At 44.2% G+C, this 18,075-nt stretch overlaps 2 protein-coding genes and 1 long non-coding RNA gene across 6 annotated transcripts in view; 1 reads left to right on the forward strand and 2 right to left on the reverse strand.

The window, feature by feature from the left end:
* Positions 1 to 4,334: 4,334 nt before the first annotated feature.
* Positions 4,335 to 8,149, reverse strand: LOC124689722 (lysine histidine transporter 2-like). The gene is made up of 8 exons (XM_047223207.1): positions 8,040 to 8,149; positions 6,261 to 6,415; positions 5,729 to 6,115; positions 5,232 to 5,625; positions 4,989 to 5,094; positions 4,800 to 4,891; positions 4,636 to 4,704; positions 4,335 to 4,551 (listed from the first exon to the last, which is right to left on the reverse strand). The coding sequence occupies exons 1-8, from the start codon at positions 8,079 to 8,081 to the stop codon at positions 4,453 to 4,455; spliced, it is 1,344 nt and encodes a 447-aa protein (XP_047079163.1). The 5' UTR covers positions 8,082 to 8,149; the 3' UTR covers positions 4,335 to 4,452.
* A 447-nt stretch (positions 8,150 to 8,596) lies between these two features.
* LOC124689745 lies at positions 8,597 to 12,360 on the reverse strand. Of its 4 annotated transcripts, none has more exons than XR_006998741.1 (4): positions 12,021 to 12,360; positions 11,820 to 11,929; positions 10,418 to 11,674; positions 8,597 to 8,896 (listed from the first exon to the last, which is right to left on the reverse strand). It is a non-coding gene; the product is annotated as an uncharacterized LOC124689745 (long non-coding RNA). The 4 variants fall into 4 exon arrangements; XR_006998740.1 differs by having other exon boundaries at positions 10,418 to 10,561; positions 11,587 to 11,929; positions 12,021 to 12,357; XR_006998739.1 differs by having other exon boundaries at positions 10,418 to 10,561; positions 12,021 to 12,349.
* Positions 12,361 to 17,975: 5,615 nt separating this feature from the next.
* Positions 17,976 to 18,075, forward strand: part of LOC124683123 (lysine histidine transporter 1-like) — an 8,469-nt gene continuing 8,369 nt past the window's right edge. Inside the window, exon 1 of the mRNA XM_047217694.1 lies at positions 17,976 to 18,017. Within this exon, the coding sequence (XP_047073650.1) occupies positions 17,976 to 18,017 (42 nt within the window). The remainder of the gene's footprint in view (positions 18,018 to 18,075) is intronic.

Below are 18,075 nucleotides of genomic sequence, written 5' to 3' on the forward strand. Positions count from 1 at the left end.
TCATATCACTCGTTGGACAAACTTTTCATTCTAAGAGTCTACTGAAGGAAAGACCACTTAACCTTATCATAAAACTTTTAGAACTCAATTTTTAAAATGATTCCATTGAAGTTTTTTCCTATGTAGTTCGTGAACCGTTTCATGAAGGATAACCACCCCATTAAAGATGTTACGACCTTGCATAAAAGTTGTCTGAGATGGACGGACCACATGATCAGCCACCGAGTTTAGTCTTAGCATAGCGACTTTGGTGATTATTTTAAAGATAACACTAAGAAGACATATATGTCGGCATTGTTGGATCCTTTCCGCTCCTAAAACCTTAGGCAATAAGGTTAGCTCACCAAAGTTCAGGAGGAATAGTTCTAGTTCTCCGGTATGAGGGAAATCAAAAAAAAACAAGCAAGCTATTTTATTGCTCGGAAACCTGGGGGATATCATCAGTTCTGGACTCATCCAAAGAGAAGTTTCCTTCCTCGTATGCGCCGACCAACTTTAATTGCTCACGGCCTTCAATCACATCCTCATCCTGAACTAGAGATCGAATAAGTTCCTTCTTGTGTCTGCCATTGGCATTACTATGGAAGTATCTTGTATTCGAATCCCCTTCAAGAATAAATTAGGTCTTAGACTGTTGGTACCATTTAAACTCTTCCTCGCCAAGAAGTTTTGCTATATCCGCATTTGATTGGCTTTTGAGCTCAATCTCTTGTGTGGTAAGCGGACAAACTTGTGCTGAAGCCTTGAGGTCATCTATAATTGACGAAATTCATTATTTCTATCTTAAGTAACCCTGTTGTATGACAAGCCCAACCAGAAATGTTTTTTCGTAAGGCACACATTTTGTTATTCCACCTCTGTATCAGAGTAACACCAACAGGTGATTCCCAAACCTTTTTGATCATATCCTAGAAACCTTCCGGCTGCAACCATCCAAGTTCAAAATTGAACCATCGAATAGACGGAGGTCTAGGTAATCCAGTGGTCAACAAGATGGGAGCATGGGCCGACAAACCTACAATACGTTCTAGAGCACAAACTGACACCATAGGATATTTAGATTCCCAATAGGTATCCATCATTACACGATCTAGTTTTTTGTATGTGGGTTCCGGGCGACTGTTTGCCAAAGTAACCGGTCTCTCGACCATTGAAACCTCCCTTAAATCCAAGATATCAATGATCACATTGAATAGAAAGGGCCAATGATTGTCAAACCTACCTCTACTTTTCTCGAATTGGAATCGAAGGAGATTGAAATCCTCCTATAAGGATAGGATGCGGATTATCCTTTGCTAGATTCACCATTTCTGAAAGAAAAAGCAGCCTTGGAATCCTCCTGAGTAGCACCACACATGGCGACATGACCCCAAATGAAGTTATCAGCTTTGTTACGAACATGAAGTTCAATGTGGAACTCCCCATTCGAACTAGCCAACACATCCAGAGTATTTGTCCTGACCCCGAGTAAAATACCCCCAGATATTCCGCGAGGCGGACAAGAGAACCACGAAAAGTCTATGCCGCCCAAAATGCGGTTCAAAAGACTTTGTGAGAAATGTCATCTACAAGTTTTGGAAATAGCTAAAAATCCAAATTATGATCCCTAATGCAATTAGCAAAGTGCAATTATTTAGTCACTAAGACCACTTCTATTTGCAAATATGCCATTCATTGGGAAACAATTGGTGATCTGGAAGTTTTTTTTACCTATTTCGCGGTTTCTCATTAGAAGAAGATTTGGATTTGCGGCCGAATGCCTTTAACTCATATAATGAGTATAGCCTGTCCTCATCCAAATCAACCTCCAACACTTCACCAACTAGATGAGAGAGAATCTGACCATCTGTTGTGGCATTCACTTCCTCCTCATCCTGGTTGAAGCTTTAGGAATAACCGTAAGATGGTTAAATTCCATGTGCCTCAGACTTTAGTCGAAACAGAAATCTCTTTTTCATTATTATCCAGTCTAATACCTACACTATTAAGCTTAGAAGACAAAATTGGAGACGCAAAAGAAAGAAAAGACTTAGAAGAATTAACCAACTTAGAAAGATCTATCTATTTAAGAAACTTGGTTAAACGGTAAAATTCCATCCATTAACTATATGCTGTTAGAAACAAACGAGATACCCTGCGAAGGCTGTGCATCGAACGCAGTTAGCCGGCACAGCTCGGTTCTCAAATCTATCTATTTATAGATGCAATGCAATGCACTCTTGGAATTATTCCTTTCACATATCTTGGATTTTCCTAGCGCACTATTAAACCAAGAAAATAATTTGTCATGCCTCGTTTTCTAAGTGTGCAAAGGAGGCTTACAAGTCGCTCCTTGTTCCTCACATGTGCAGGCAAGCTAGGATTGGCCAACTTTGTTTGTTAATGTAGAGTTTATAAATTGGTGATAGCTGAAGTGGATCTATCAAACACTTATTCTTGCAGTGCAAATTTGCGAGATCAGTCAGTCATTCAAGTAGGTTCTATCTTAACCTGCCATGCAGCATTGATAATATGTTCGACAATTGGCTAAACAATGTGGATCATACGTTTAGAATACTTGTTAGGGTGGCAGCGCTTGCCATTATTTGGTCGCTATTGGTATGTAGAAATGACAAGATTTCAACGATTAAAGTTCTTCTCTTATGCAGGTTATGTACCGGTGCATAACTTTGCTCCGTTCATGGTTGTCTCATCGGCGTGTGAAGAACCGCAACCTGTCTATGAGGTGTCTACATGGTTGGAGGACACGTCGAGGGATATTTTTATCCAACATGGATGACACTATAATCTACGGATTGGTCCCGCATTACCATATGCGCCTATGCAATTTCTTAGAGGATTACTTGTATTGCGCCTCGATACATTTGGGTTGCCTGTGTTAATCTTAGCTATGTAGAGGCCGGTTGTAATGCTTAAACCTTTTAAGTAATAAAACGCCTTTTATCGAAAATAAAGAGGATAAATACAGAAAGCACCCCCTTTCCATAGGAGGGGAATTCTTTTAGGCTGCTTGGGAATCTGTTTGCAAACAAAAAGATCAATGTGGCCCTTGATTTGTTAGTTTGTATGTTTAAATGATTTTCTTCTGATGAAGCATGTTCATAAATTTCTTAATAAACATAGCATCCCTTTTGTGCACTTGCTACGGGAAATATACAGACACAATGCTTTGCCACCAGAAAAGACCAGAGAAGCAGAGATATTTCCTAAGGGATTGTCTCAAGCCCCTTTCAACTTAAATCCTTATAAGTTAGTACCACGCTCTCTTTCTAGTGTCTTTTCAGTTTTATTATGGGAAGGCAGATAGTGTCAACAGGACAATATGCATCACAATTTTCTCCAACTTTATATGCCCATTTATATAATTTTACTAATGATGGTCACATTACTGTTCAACAGGATGTTACGATGCTGGACATAGCTAACTTATTTGATCTACCTTTGTCTGAGGAAGCCTGGGCTGAGTTCATTATATTGCAGTAATTACTGCAATCCCCTGCTCTTCGGCCTGAGCATGATTCGTGGACCCTTTTGGGCAATGCTTCCAAGTTCCAGGTTGTTTAGGCTTACAAAATTTCTATGGGAAATGTCACTACCCCCCGAGGCCTTTCACTATCTGTGAAAAATCTTGCTGCTAGAAGCAACAAAAATTTTCTTTTGGCATTTCATGCACGGTAGGCTTAAGACAAGAGAGTTCTTGCAAAGGAAGACCTTCTTCCTCCCTAATTATGGACGTGTCGTGTGTCTGCTGGTTTGGAATCAGGAACTCACTAATTTTTTCAGTGCCCCTTTGCCTCTTACATTTGCCCCTCTTAGACTCCTCAATCATCCTCTATTCAGGAGCTCATCAGAAGTCTAAAGCAGCTATTTAATCTACCATTTATATGGAGACCATCATCCTTGTAGCTTTGGTCTTTGGACAACAAGGAATTTTTTTTTTTCAAATGGATTCCACCAGGTCTTTATATATATAGAAGTAGGTTTAAGGAGAAGAAGATCAATCTTCTGGTTCATAGAGCTACCAGGAAGCAATATGGAGTCTCTTTAAATCCTGGAGTTAATCCTTTACGAAATCCTTCCCCTCTTTCTATAAATAGATTTTGGAGGGTCTAGAGCCTTCTATTGGACTTTCTGCCCCCCTCCTTGTATATTTCTGCACAAGACCATTTACAGAAAATACGAAGATATATAAAGTAGAGAAAGCTACTATTCAGCCTAAAAAAATGGCTTCTTTTAAAAAGAGGCTATAACCAAAGCCCTGTAGAAAAAATAGGAGTACATTCAAGGAGAGTCCCGACAAGGACCCACTAGAGCCGGCAAGATCCCCTCACGATTATACCATTAAAACAAGCCTCTTATGGTCTAAATAACTAGTGACACTAGACACTAGCCATACCATCCCACGCCTGCAAGGTGGCGAGTGAACTATTTTTTTCGATAAAGGCGAGTGAACTATGAGTAGAACTTGTATGTTTTGGCAGAAATGATGATCTGCCTGAGCCCTCCGATGGGCGCCACGATCATCAGAATCACCCCAAGGACAATGCAAATCTGAAATACAAATGTAAAATCAGGATGGATTTTTTTTTTTCAGTTCTAGGACAGAACAAAGAGGATCTTGGTTTCTCCTCTTACCCAGTTGGTGAACCATGAGAGGCTGAACCGCTTGGGCTTGCAGATGATGAGCCACATGATGCAGGGAAGCTGCGGGCACGGATATTGTTCAGTTTGATCAGATACTATATGGATTTGTACGTATCGCTGTGATGAAACGGCTGTGAGAAAAAGAGGATGCTTACGAAATAGGTCGTTGGCGCGAAGGCGAGCCCACCAAAAAACCCGATGAGGCCGCCGAAGAACGGGAAAGTGATGCCGACGAACATCGTGAACGCTGCACAGATTTCATTTCGTCAGTCGTTGTTGGATGTTCTGTTCAAAGGTGCCTGACTGAACTGAAGAGTTGAGATGAGAGAAAGGAGGGACATTACCTACGTAGACGGTCCGGGTAATCAAACGGAGCATCATGCCGGGAGGGAAGTTCATTTTCTTTACCAGCACCGTCTCCATCATGTCGAACACGGGCATGGCGTAAATCTGCGTAGAGAACATATATACAGTTTTATTGCGCCGTCAGATCTACTATCGTCCTGAGTACTCTGATACCCGTGTCGAGTTTCATGTATCGAAAATACATGAAAGAGATGAGCGTGAGATATACTGTATTAAGGTACCTGGTAGCTACCGATGAGATGAACGACGACCATCATGTTGGCCATGGCGATGAGCCACTTGGGCCTATTGAGGGTGATGAGGATGTTGTCGTCCACGCTGTTGCCGAACGTCCAGTAGCCGATCATCGCCACCGGGAAGTAGCAGGCGGCGATGATGATGTAGGCTACCACCACGCCCTTCCACATGGGCTTCTTGGACGGCTTGTCCGGCGTTGACGGGATGGTGGCCTGGATCTCCAGCACCACGTTGTGGCCGGAGTAGGAGAAGGCCACGTCACCAAGCCCCCCGAGGAAGCCGAACACCTGCCCGGCCGTGGTCGACGCCCGCAGGCTGTAGTCCACGTTCGCCGCCTTCCCCTTGTCCAACGATGCGCCCCAAGCAATCGTCGAGTAGCTGCATCGTGTTTCCTTGTCAGTGGCCGTTGACACACCTAAAATTTTCAGAAATTTGCCGGATGCGCTACAGTAGTACAGAGCCGCTAGTGGTGGAGGCAAACCTGAGCGACATGACAGCGGCGGCTAGGGAGATGCCAGAGATGGAGTTGAAATTTGGGAGCTGGGAGAGGACGAAGTGGACAGAGGCGAAGATCATGATGAAGTAGGTGAGCTTGATGTCCTTGCAGTTGCCGTCGCAGATCACGTCGTGGAACTTCTTGAGCGAATTGCCACCGGTAACCATGTAGACAATGTTGAGGCTGACCTCCACGACGAGCTGCTGCGGCACCACGATCCAGAGGCCGAGCTTATCACCAAAGGCGTGCTGCCCGAGCTCGTGGTATCGATCAAACCGCTTCCCGGGCACTATTTCGTGCATCTCAACCATCTGCCACAAAGTGTACACCGTGATGATCCATGACAAGGTCATCACCGCGATGCCCGGACCCCTGCATGAGAACATCAAAATCACTGAATTGTTGACACATATCCGATGCCATTGCAAATTCAGTCGGCTAGTTTCTCTATCAGAATCAGAAAGCTTTATTTGAAGCGGCATGGTTCCAAATTGCACGGCAAGGTATCAGTACATACCAACCGAGCTCGGACATGGCGTAGGGGAGGCTTAGCACGCCGGCGCCGACCATGGCGGTGACATTGTGGAAGGCCGAGTACCACCACTTTGCTTTCCTCGACGACGTGATAGGAAGCCAGTCGTCGATGGCCTTCTCCCGCGCAGTCCTCTCATCCTGCGAGTTTTCTCCATTTTTTGTTAGCCTGGAGATCTCATGATCACACAACACTATCTATATTTATCAAAATTGGTGGGACATATCTAGTCAAATTCATTCTCAAAGGAAAAAAATATATAATCAAATTAGTTTTATAAGCTTCTGGCGTTTCTTACAATTTCCATGTTACGCAGTAATTTTAAAGCCGTACAGATGATAACTGACGACTTCGGAATTTCAAAGGTAGTGTGATTCCTTTTCTTCCGGGGAGTTGACTTGTCACATGGCCAAGTAGTAGCCAAAGACAAATGTGTCATCAGATACGCTTGTCAGTCGCAGTCAATGCCACCTCATGGCAAAGATCTTTGATTATTCTAGCGGTCATGTTCACCTAATAATGTTGCTTGATGCTCGTAAAAAACTAATGCTATTCTCCTGCCTGGAAAACGGAAATTCTTTTCATATACAGTACATCGATTTTCTCCTACCTGGCTCTGTTGTTTTTTTAATGAAAACCCTCCATCCGCACATGACGTTGTTTACTAATTTTGGTCATGTTTTATGTCACTAATTCCAAAAGGATAAATGGAGTATACAGAAACTAGTTCAGAGAGAATGAACACGCGTGAGCAGTTTTGTTTTGGTAGGCAAGTGTAGACTATTCCTCGTCTCGGAAAGCAACACATGACTGAAAGTAACGGGAGAACTTGTTAGTCCAAGTACAAGGTGTGCGGATGGACAACAAAGTCTTCTTCATTTATTTATTTTGAAACATTGCATCTATATATTTTCTGAAAATTAGAATATGCTTACAACATGTTAAAAAGGACTGCGGATGATAATTGCAAGCTATAGTTATTGTACCTTATTAATAAAATAAAATAAAATCCACGGTTAGGGCAAAGCTAGCATGTGGACCACAAATGATAGAGTCTACAGTTCACACGGTTTCTGAGAAATGAAAAAATACTACAATTTCATATGAAGCACTTCCTCCGGTGCTCCTCCACTGGGAAATTCTGGACGCATCAAACACAACAATGGTGGAGATCTTTCTATACTTCTTCGTAAGCGGGGGTACAATCATAATTTCAGTGTAGGTCTATCGTCCGTACAACCTTGTGCAGACTCGTATGGCCCGCACGCGTTGTGTTCTACCTCGTTTTTGTACGTATCTACAGTCACGTGCGTGTGCCGAAATAGAAAGGTTCTATGAAGATCTTGCTCACGTGACCTCTTCTTTTTTTCTTAGGCGACATATACATATCGTATCAATACACACATGTATACATGTGTCGGATATAGGTTTCGATGGACCCAACATAGAAAAAAAACAACTATGATCCTTCAACTTAGTTTAGGGATAGCACCGGAGCAGCCCTCCACATAAAGAAGGTGAACTAGCGCTACATGCCAGGAGAAGAGGATCCTCCGCACAAAAGACCATCGAGAAACTCGAGAAACAGAAACAGCCTTTTCGATTTCACTCCCTGCTTTTCGCTCGCTCTCTCTCTTTCTTTCTCTGATTCTTCTTTCTCTCTCTCCAGGAATAATGGGAGAAATGCTTCCATGGCATTGCTAGAGAAACATTGTCAAGGAAAACATACAACAACATACGGACGCAGCGCGGAGAGAGATTCACCTTGGGCGGCGTGTAGTTCTCCGGCGACGCCTGCGTCCCCATGGCCGGCCGCGCTTTCCTCCCGTCCACCACCGGTGATCGCGAGCTTCAGGCCTCCAGAAAGCTGCCCGGAGTCAGAGAGAGAGGGAGATAGAGAGAGAAGGGGGTTGCAGGGATGGGCGGCCGAGTCGTGGTCTTTATAGAGATTTAGAGGGAGGGGAGCCCATCGCCGCATATGCAGTGAGCACGTATCTTGCTGGGTCAATTATTTATTTTGTTTTTTCTTTACGAAGAAAAAGGAACGTTGTTAGATTGACCGTTGACGCCAGCGCGGCAGAGAACTGCCGGACGGGTCCGCTGTTCCAACAGTGAACAGTGTAGGAAGTTGGAACAGACGTACCATCCGTTTGTGTATGTGCGGCTCCTATCCGAGAGAGAAGCAAGTCTGTCGGATCTTGACTTGTGATCTTACTAGCAGGGGCTGGCGCGGCGGCACGCCGCGCCCTTATCAAGCCATGGGATGGAGAGCCAAAACAAATATTTCTACTGGAAGCTAATATGGGGAGGTGAAGGTGTGCTAGAGACCAGAGGATGAGCATCTAAGATAGCTCACCTTTTTATTACTGAGATTTTTTATTTGTGCACATCTGTGCTGATAAGCAAAGAGTTTAAAACACTGAGTGATATATGTTCCCCTGAAGAGAAGTGTGTGAGATATAATATTTAAATATTACATGATTCAAGGCAAGGAGAAATGAAACAGGAATGGCCGGTTTTGATAGCCCTCCGTGGAACTTGACATTCCTCAGTCTGAATTTGATCTTGCATGCGTGCACCAGGCTGTGCATCTCTCAATCTAATTTAACCTCACTTGGTACCTTAAACAAAGAGACAAATGTAGTAGTATATATTATGATCTGAAAAACAATAAAACCGAAACCAAACTATGCAAACTAACCAACAGAAAAATAGTTGGCCCACTTTGATATCAATACATTACCATCAAATAACCATGGAATTCCATCGAAATTGATAAAGATATATAGTGTACATCAACAACTGTGGCATACAATGAGAAAAAGGTATATATCCCAACTTTGTACACCTAAAGCTCAAATTCTTTACACACTAGGAGCACTCAAATTGCCTTCCTTAAGAAGAGCATCAAGTAACTTTTGGTTCAGCAATCTCATCATCTAGTCATCTCACCTAACTTATTTTAAAACAACCATCATATTTGTTGTAGAATTTACACAAACTTATCCAATCTATTTTTGCATGTCTCAACTTCTTTTAGTTTTATCTAGTACTTTGGTTTAGTCTTTGTTCCCACAACCGGCAGCCTAAAATTACGAAGCTATGAATAACTAACAATACCAAGACATTGGTGGAACAGAGGAAAACCGACCAATCTTCTGGTCTTCTTAATTTCAAATTACTTCATGTGGAGCTCATCCACATCCCTTATGTGTATCATCACTTACTAAAATGTAAAATGCACAAATTATGTCAACTGAAATGTGGATATGATGTTAAAGGGCCAGAATGTATCAAGTCTTCAAATGCTGACAGGACATGGTGATAACAGCAGTGCCTCAAAACTTATCAACTGGTTTTTTTTTTTTTTTTTTCGCAAAAAAAAAACCAGTTGATAAGTTGCAACATCCTAAAAGCTAGCTTAGTACAGAATATATGTATGCATCACCGACTCATCCCAGTTAATCTACTTCATGTGAGTGCATATATCTCAACTTGTATGTTCTCTATACGCAAAAGAAAAAGAGCACTACAGTAGTATTTGAACATGTTCTCAAGTTTAAGTAAATGTGAAACCCGTTCTTTAAACATATATAGCTTACTTGCACAAGGAATTAGAAGAAAAGTGATGGAATGACCATTGTACACCTAATATATAATTTCCCAATCTATCAAAGATTCACCACAACACCTCTAGATTTCATACTGGAAAATCTTGCAGTACATAAACAATCAACTATAGACATACACTTATGTCTTGCAGATATAACTGACATGTACTACGTTAACCAAATTTTGTAATTAGTGTAGAAGAAGCAACACACTTTGCAACAAATCTTGTAGATCTTGTAGTACAGGGTGTTGTTATGTAAAACATGAATCCGAGTGGTGACATTTCACTCAAGAAAACATGTGAGATTACAAGTTAATACTGAATCGCCAATGATTGGATATGACAACTTTATTACAGCAAATATGTACTTAGGCATCCTTCCCTGCTCTATTTCAAGACCATCTGAAGAAAACACACTCATTTTGCATGCTCATGTATAGGATTCAGAGGTGGTGCAGACATAGATAGAGGAACATAATTCAAAGCACATGTGACTGGGTAAGTAAGGGAATGGGTGAGGAAATCTCACCGATGGAAGGATCTTATGATCAAATGGTGGTTGCCGTTGGGCTTTCATGCCATGGTTGCCTATATTGGCTACCTAGGCTTTCTATGACTCAACCAATGCTGCACGACCAGGGGGTTGGGGTGAGGATAGGCCAAACCTGAATTGCTGCAAAAGAGTTCACAAACAGGACTATGATGTTAGGTTTTGTGCGATATAGTAACATTGGAAATAGATTTCTTACTGATATCTTTCCTTGTGTACTCCCTAACAATTTTTTATGCCAATAATCCCAGCGTTGTTCGATTTTAGATAGAATGATCAGTGTCGACTACTGCCATTCAGGGGAACAACTCATGAATTCGTAAATCTTCTTTGCAATCAAATGTATACATTACTACCATGATAAAAAAAAATGTAACTTCTGAGCAGAAATGCTTGTAGGGCAGAGCAAGACAAAATGAACCAACCAGTGAACTTTTAACAGCCTACATAATCAAATCTGATTCTCAATTGACTTATATCATCATTCCTCATTGTTGGCCTCTTAGATGAGCTAAGTCATTTGCGAAAACTACTCCTCGATGTCGAATTCTGGAAGTGGGTGATCATCTCTGTGGTTACCGATTTTTTCCATGCCATGCTAACAAAGCAAAAGCACACATACCTCTTATTTGTATTGGCTCTCTACATGGTGAATGTAAATATTATATGCACCATACATTAAATTGGAATGATGTGATATGATATTTCAATGCGCTATTTAAGGCAAGTAAAGAAAACGTTACAATGTACTACGCGGGGAAGCTTCCTATATAGCTATGTCATCTAAAAGAAATCATTGGACCAATTTTTGCCCTTGTAAACTGTACCAAAGACTTGCAAGAAAATCAGAAAAACAAAATGAACAAATGAGCAAAAGTTAACCGCTTAATATCTAAGGTCTCCCAAAGAACTTTCTAACTGCACAAGAGCGGCATGATGTGATGGCTTCACAACAAAAGGTGGATACTGAATGCATTTAGGATTTCAAATTCTTGCACAATTAATATATGATGGAAACTTTTGAGTAAATTCAGTACAGACTAATTAGTTAAACAAAATTTTATATTACTACTTGAGCATGTCTCACATGCAGAGATGTAGTTCAGTCAAACAACACAAAGAAGGCTGCTGTATTTCTTTATCCTTACCGTCAGACTTATATCCCCCGACACAAGGTGGAAGAGGAGAAAAGATGGCTGAAAACTCAGTTCTAGCACATGGAGCACATTAGAATATCTGAAAATGGGAACCAACTAACCAGTAACCAATTGCAGAGAGATATAACCTCTGCGCTAGCAAGATTAAAATATGCAACGTCCCATGGAAAATGTTAGACAGGGGAAATAATTGAAAGTTCATAGTTGGTCATGGCATTCCTTACCTTAATTGTATGTGGTCATCCATGTTGCCGCTGCTTGGTAGCATCGACAGATAGCCGCAACAGCATTTCGATGAGGTCAGACAGTGCAAACATACGGTTGGCAAACCACCCTGCAACCAAAACAAAGCATGAGGCAATAATTGAATGAACAGATGCAACCGTTGTCTACTCAACGATGACAAACATGAGCATGGTACTTACGGCAATACGGCATCATCGGCGCCAGGGCATGCCTCACAGGGAGTGGGCGCGATGTCCTCGTTGGCCGCTGCGAGCACCTGATGCATCCCCCAGTCCGTCTGAACCCCCCTCGCTCTGTCTCTGCCGGTTTCAGCGAGCTGCGCGGAGATGGCGTGGCCCAGACCAGACAGAACGGCACCCAGGATGCCACTCCCCGATGGCCGTCGTGAACCAATCCCGCTTCGTTTGCGCTGGTCGCGGCAAGCTGCACAGAGTTGGCGTGGCCCAGACCGAACACGGCACCCCAAACAGAGCAAGCTCCAGCCATAGCGCGTCGATGGTGGCACATGGCCTCGCCGCCGCCGAGCTCGGCCAGCGGGCCGTGCAGCCAATCCCTATTCCGCTCCAACTCCGCGAGCGCCTCAGCGAGCCGCGCCCGCGCCACCGCCAGCCGCGCGTTCGCCGCAACCTCCCTCCTCCACAGCTCCGCCGCCACCGCCCACGCCGGCCGGACCGCATCGCCCAGCCGCCGGTTCGCGTCGCGTCCCGGCCTCTCGGGGGTAGCGAGGAGGAGGAGGCACCGTCGTCGCTCGTTGAGCGACAATCCATCGGGGCTAGGGGCCGCTTCCAGGTGAGGAGCTGGATCAGGTGAGCCGGAGCGTCGCTGCACCATCGGAGCAGGACCCGAGCCTCACAACGGCCGCCCGCCATGGAGGAGCTCGGCCAGGGGGATCTCACGGATGGGGAGGGCTCGCTCTGGGGAAAAATCTATGGACAACCTTCAATTCATGTCGCTCTCAGATGATCCTCACGGTGTAGCATCTCCATCACCGCCGATCAAGGAGCATGCTGCTTGAATCTGCCGCCTCCTCTCCGAGCAGAACCTCTCCACCTGCTCCTATCGTGCGCCAGTCTCGGCCGGAGCAGCCCGGCCAAGCACACGAAGCACTCGTGGCAGGGAGGGGAGAAGATCAAGCAGGAGAGGATGGTCAAAATCAGTAAAAAAATAATGATGAAAAGAGAGGACAAGAAGAAGATACGGGAGATGAAGCACGTGTCCGGCCACAAAACAGCCCACGCGTGGCATGGGGACATGGTCACATGGACACCAGCGCCGCTTTGACCGTACCTAGCAGCTACACTCACACAAGCGGTGCAAAAATATCACAGCACCATAGATATAGTAGGAATCAATTGCACAACACCGAACAGCTGCAGGAAAATGCAAGGGAGCACCAACTGCGTACACAGTAAAGAAACTTCAGAAACCAGATAGAAGAGATAACACGTGTCACCACCAGAAGGTCTAAAAAGTAACCTCAAAATTTTGTGAAAAATCGAAGCTGTTCATCTTTAGTATAGTAGATATGATGACACGATGTGGAGCTATGGAGAGCAAAAGCTACGCATACGTGCTCCCTGTAACAAAGCAAGACGGGGTATTATGTTTGGCGAACGCTCTGGCTGTAAAAACGCATCACATCAGCCCCGGGCCCTTTCGGACTGTCCGATCTAGTTAAGTGAGCGGATTCTGCGCATTCGATCACGGTACAAAAACGGTTCGCGTGCAACAATTTTTTTTTTTGTAGTATGTAACATCGGTGTCCAACATTTTTCATTTAGTCGAAAAAGGGTACATTTTTTTGCCAATGGTACTAAATTTTCCTGAAAGTAACATTTTCAAAAATTTGACATTGTTATATAACATTTCGCTGCAATGCATCCAATATTTTAGATTAATATATTCAAGATTACACGATAACATATGTAACATTGGTGTAAATCTCTCACTACCATATCCATGAAGACACCACCATGACCGAATTGAGGTCGCCATCAACGAATCTGCCGGCGATGGAGGAGAAGGGTGACGAGTGGGGGAAACTAATGTGGCGGCGGTGGGCGGCTAGTGCGTGTGGTGGTGGCCCGCTTGTGGCGGCAAGAGCGTTCAATGGCGGAGGGGACGTGGTGGTCGGGGAGCTCGCTCGCGGCGGCGGGAACTACTGGCCCAGCAGGGACGCGGAGGTGGCCTGCTCGCGGCGGTGGGCGGGTGAGGAGCTCGTGGCGGCGGGAGCTGCATCAGCGGCAGCAACGCGGAGGACGGGGAGCAAGCTCCCAGCGGAGATGGGGTCCACTAGTCCGGCGCAGATGCGGAAGCCGGGACGCCGGCGCGCATGATAGGAGCAGCAGCGGCCGTCAACAAGAGGGATACACGGGAGGGCACATGAGGCACGTGGAAGAGGAGCGGCCGATGCAGCTGACTGTCCTAAATACGTTTCCTTTTGTCTTTTGGGAAATGTCCGCTTCTTCTCCCAACTTGCTGCGATGGTGCGACCTTGGCTTGCTTCTATCTGATTTTTTGGCGGAGCTACTGGTTTTTGGTGGGCCATGTGGTGGTGTTTGCCAGAAGCACGATCCAGGGGTTGCCGCCTTGCTTAGCATGGGCTCAAATGCGTGCTCATGTTGCTGGATCTGGCGATAGGTGGCCAGATCGGGGGGGGGTTGATCTACGGCCATGGCTTTAGTCTCCGCACTGGCGTGGGTCTCTTTTGGTCGGCGTTGACCTATGCATGATCGGCTTCGGAGCGACACAGTTGCACATCAATGGGTGGTGGGGTGGTAGGTGTCACAGGATGCGCTCGTTCAATAGCTCGATTGGCTCGTTGTGCTCACGCACCCCATCCCTCGATGAGAGGTGGGTAAGTTGGCTTCTTAGGGTTCTGTAGCGGCGGCCCCGAGCGGTGGACATGGCCGCACTCTTGCGGTGGGTACCATTGTGTGGGTACTGGTCTCCGGTCTTGGCTGTAAGGGTAGAGAGATGGCCAATGTGGGAGGCTCCCTAGTGCAGGAGTTGTCATTTTGACCACTCCTTCCAAGATCTAGCCTATTCCTTCCCCAGCCCGCTTCGATCTCGCATCTATGCCTTTGTTGCGTGTCAGGTGTTGTGGCTGGTGGGTCTTCGTGGATGATGGTCCATATCCGTGTGAAAGCCCTTCCCGATGATGTTAGTGTCGGTGACGTTGATGCTCTTGAGTGCCGCTTCCCTTGGTGGGAGTGTAATTGGCGATTATGCTCCTCCACAATTAGATTTGGGTGAAAACCCTTTATCCGGTCTGCCGGACGTGGCACCCGTGGTGCCCTCGTGTGTCTCTCCCTTCTTGATGGCCATGCCTTGGGACTCTTTGGCCCCTTTCCTCTGGTCGTTCTGGGTGTGGTTTATGGGCGGCGGCGATGAGTCTTTGGGAGTGGTGGACCTCGCGACGGTGGTTGTGCTTGGAATCTCTTCTTTTTTGACGGTCCAATTTCCCGTCGCAATTCCAATTCTAGGGTGAGCGTTCCATCACCTGGCTCTTTCGCGCCCTACGAACCAAGGCGAGAGGGAATGGGATGAGTTCTAACTTGAAGTGCTATGTCCTTGTTTGAATCTGATAATGGCTTTGTCTTTCGGTGATGTGGCGTCTTCCTCTACTTGGCTTATGCGCCTTCCTAGATGAAGAAGAGCTTCGGCGATTGAAGACTTTGAGTTTGTACGATGGGCCATTGTGTTTCCTTTGTTAGCTTGGAATGATTGTGATTTTTGTAGCTATTCTCCTCAGCACCTTGTAACTCACCATCCGTTTATGGTTTTATTAATTTAAAGACGGACTTTTAAAAGCACAGATGCATATTTATCTCTTACCGTGCTGCGCATTTTCAATGAAAAAACCTCCACTAAAGAGAGGAGATGCATGTACACACATGAATATTTCACCTCATGTATTATTACAAGGTAATAATTTGTAGGTTATAACCTAGTAACAAGTGATTATAATCGACCTACATAAACCCATAAGAAATGAATATAATCTGGCTAATGCAATTTTTTTAAATATATCAATATTGAGATATAATTTCGCACATCCAAGAATGCGAGTTTAAAACATATTGTCAATCAGGTTGAAGACTAGAGTTAATTTTTAAAAGCGTAGGGAAGGATCTTTGGTGATATCATGCTTGCATGTTTCATGAATGATTGACCTCTTGGTTTGTATGCGTCCATATGTGAGGGTTTGTGTTTAGGTATGTGGCGGCACACGAACTAGGATCTTGGTGAAGCAGCGTACATTTTAGGCATCAAGATTTATAGAGATAGATCAAGACGCCTAATAGGGCTTTCACAGAGTACATACCTGGATAAGATTCTAAAGAAGTTTAGAATGGATGAAAGTAAGAAAGGATTCTTACCGATGTTGCCAGGTAAGGTCTAAAGTAAGAATCAAGGTCCGGCTACGGCAGAAGAAAGAGAGAGGATGAATCAGATCCCCTATGCCTCGGCAGTAGGCTCTATCATGTATGCCATGCTGTGTACTAGACCGGATATAGCACATGTTGTTAGTTTGACTAGCGAGATATCAAAGTGATCCGGGAATGGAACATCTGGACAGCGGTCAAGAATATCCTGAAGTACTTGAAAAGAACTAAGGATATGTTTCTTTGTTATGGAGGTGACCAAGAGCTCGTTGTAACCGAGTTACACCGATGCAAGTTGGAACACCGATCCCGATGACTCTAAGTCTCGATGCGGGTACGTTTTTATATTGAATGGTGCTGCAGTAAGCTGGTGCAGCTCCAAGCAGTGCACGGTGGCGAAGTCTTCAATAGAATCGGAATACATAGCGGCTTCGGAGGCTTCATCGGAAGCGGTATGGATGAAGAGGTTCATTGTTGGGCTTGGTGTGGTTCCTGGTGCATTGGACCCACTAGTCGTTTATTGTGACAACATGGGTGCCATCGCCAATGCACAAGAACCAAGGTCACACAAGAAGCTGAAGCATATCAAGCTGCGCTTTCATTCGATTCGCGAGTACATCGAAGATGGAGAAGAAAAGATTTGCAAAGTACATACTGATCTGAATGTAGCAGATCCGTTGACTAAAGCTCTCCCTAGAGCAAAGCATGACCAACACCAGAATGACATGGGTGTTAGGTACCTTACAATGTAATCTAGATTATTGACTCTAGTGCAAGTGGGAGATTGTTGGAGATATGCCCAAGAGGCAATAATAAATTGGTTATTATATATCTTTGTGTTTATGATAAATGTTTATATACCATGCTATAATTGTATTAACCGAAACATTGATACATGTGTGTTATGTAAACAACAAGGAGTCCCTAGTAAGCCTCTTGTATAACTAGCTTGTTGATTAATAGATGATCATAGTTTCATGATCATGAACATTGGATGTTATTAATAACAAGGTTATGTCATTATGTGAATGATGTAATGGACACACCCAATTAAGCGTAGCATAAGATCACGTCATTAAGTTCATTTGCTATAAGCTTTCGATACATAGTTACCTAGTCCTTTCGACTCAGGGTGGGCATTCGGTTTTAACCGAAATTTCGGTTCGGTTTTTGCGGTTTTTGAACAAATTCGGTTTTCAAAAATGGTAACCGAAATTGGCATGAAAATTTAGGAAACCGAAGATTCGGTTAACCGACAAATTCGGTTCGGTTTCGGTTAAAACCGAATGAACCTACTCACTTGAACAAATAGTAGGCATCACCGAAGAAAGCAAATAGTGATTGACATATCAACACAAAAAGCATCAACTGCGCAAGAAATCGACAAATGAGCACCAATCATGGAGGGATGCTATTTGGTAGGCTGCGGCACTCGTGGTACAGGTGCATCACTCGTGAGCAATTAAAAGGGGTAGCTAAGACTTCGAGTGACGTGTTCTATTATGCAGGCTTCACGCTATATTCAGAAAAAGTTAGTACATCAAAGACCAAAGTCATATATTGAATGAACAGTTTTTGGAACATCAAACACAATTGGGCTTCTATGAAATGATCAGTTTATGCACAAATTAATGGTAGGTTACTCAATTCGGTCTATTCGGTCTTGTTCGGTTGGTGGGGCTAAAAACCGAATTCTACCAAATTTAATTCGGTTAGTATAAATGAAAACCGAAAAAATAACGGTTAATGGAAAAAACCAAGATTTCGGTTAGTTCGGTTTCGGCTTCGGTTCGGTTTTCGGTTTCACGGTTTTTTTGCCCACCCTGACTTTCGACCATGAGATCAT

The sequence above is a fragment of the Lolium rigidum genome, chromosome 1 (genome assembly GCF_022539505.1).
Source record: "Lolium rigidum isolate FL_2022 chromosome 1, APGP_CSIRO_Lrig_0.1, whole genome shotgun sequence".
In the NCBI taxonomy this organism is placed as follows: Eukaryota; Viridiplantae; Streptophyta; class Magnoliopsida; order Poales; family Poaceae; genus Lolium; species Lolium rigidum.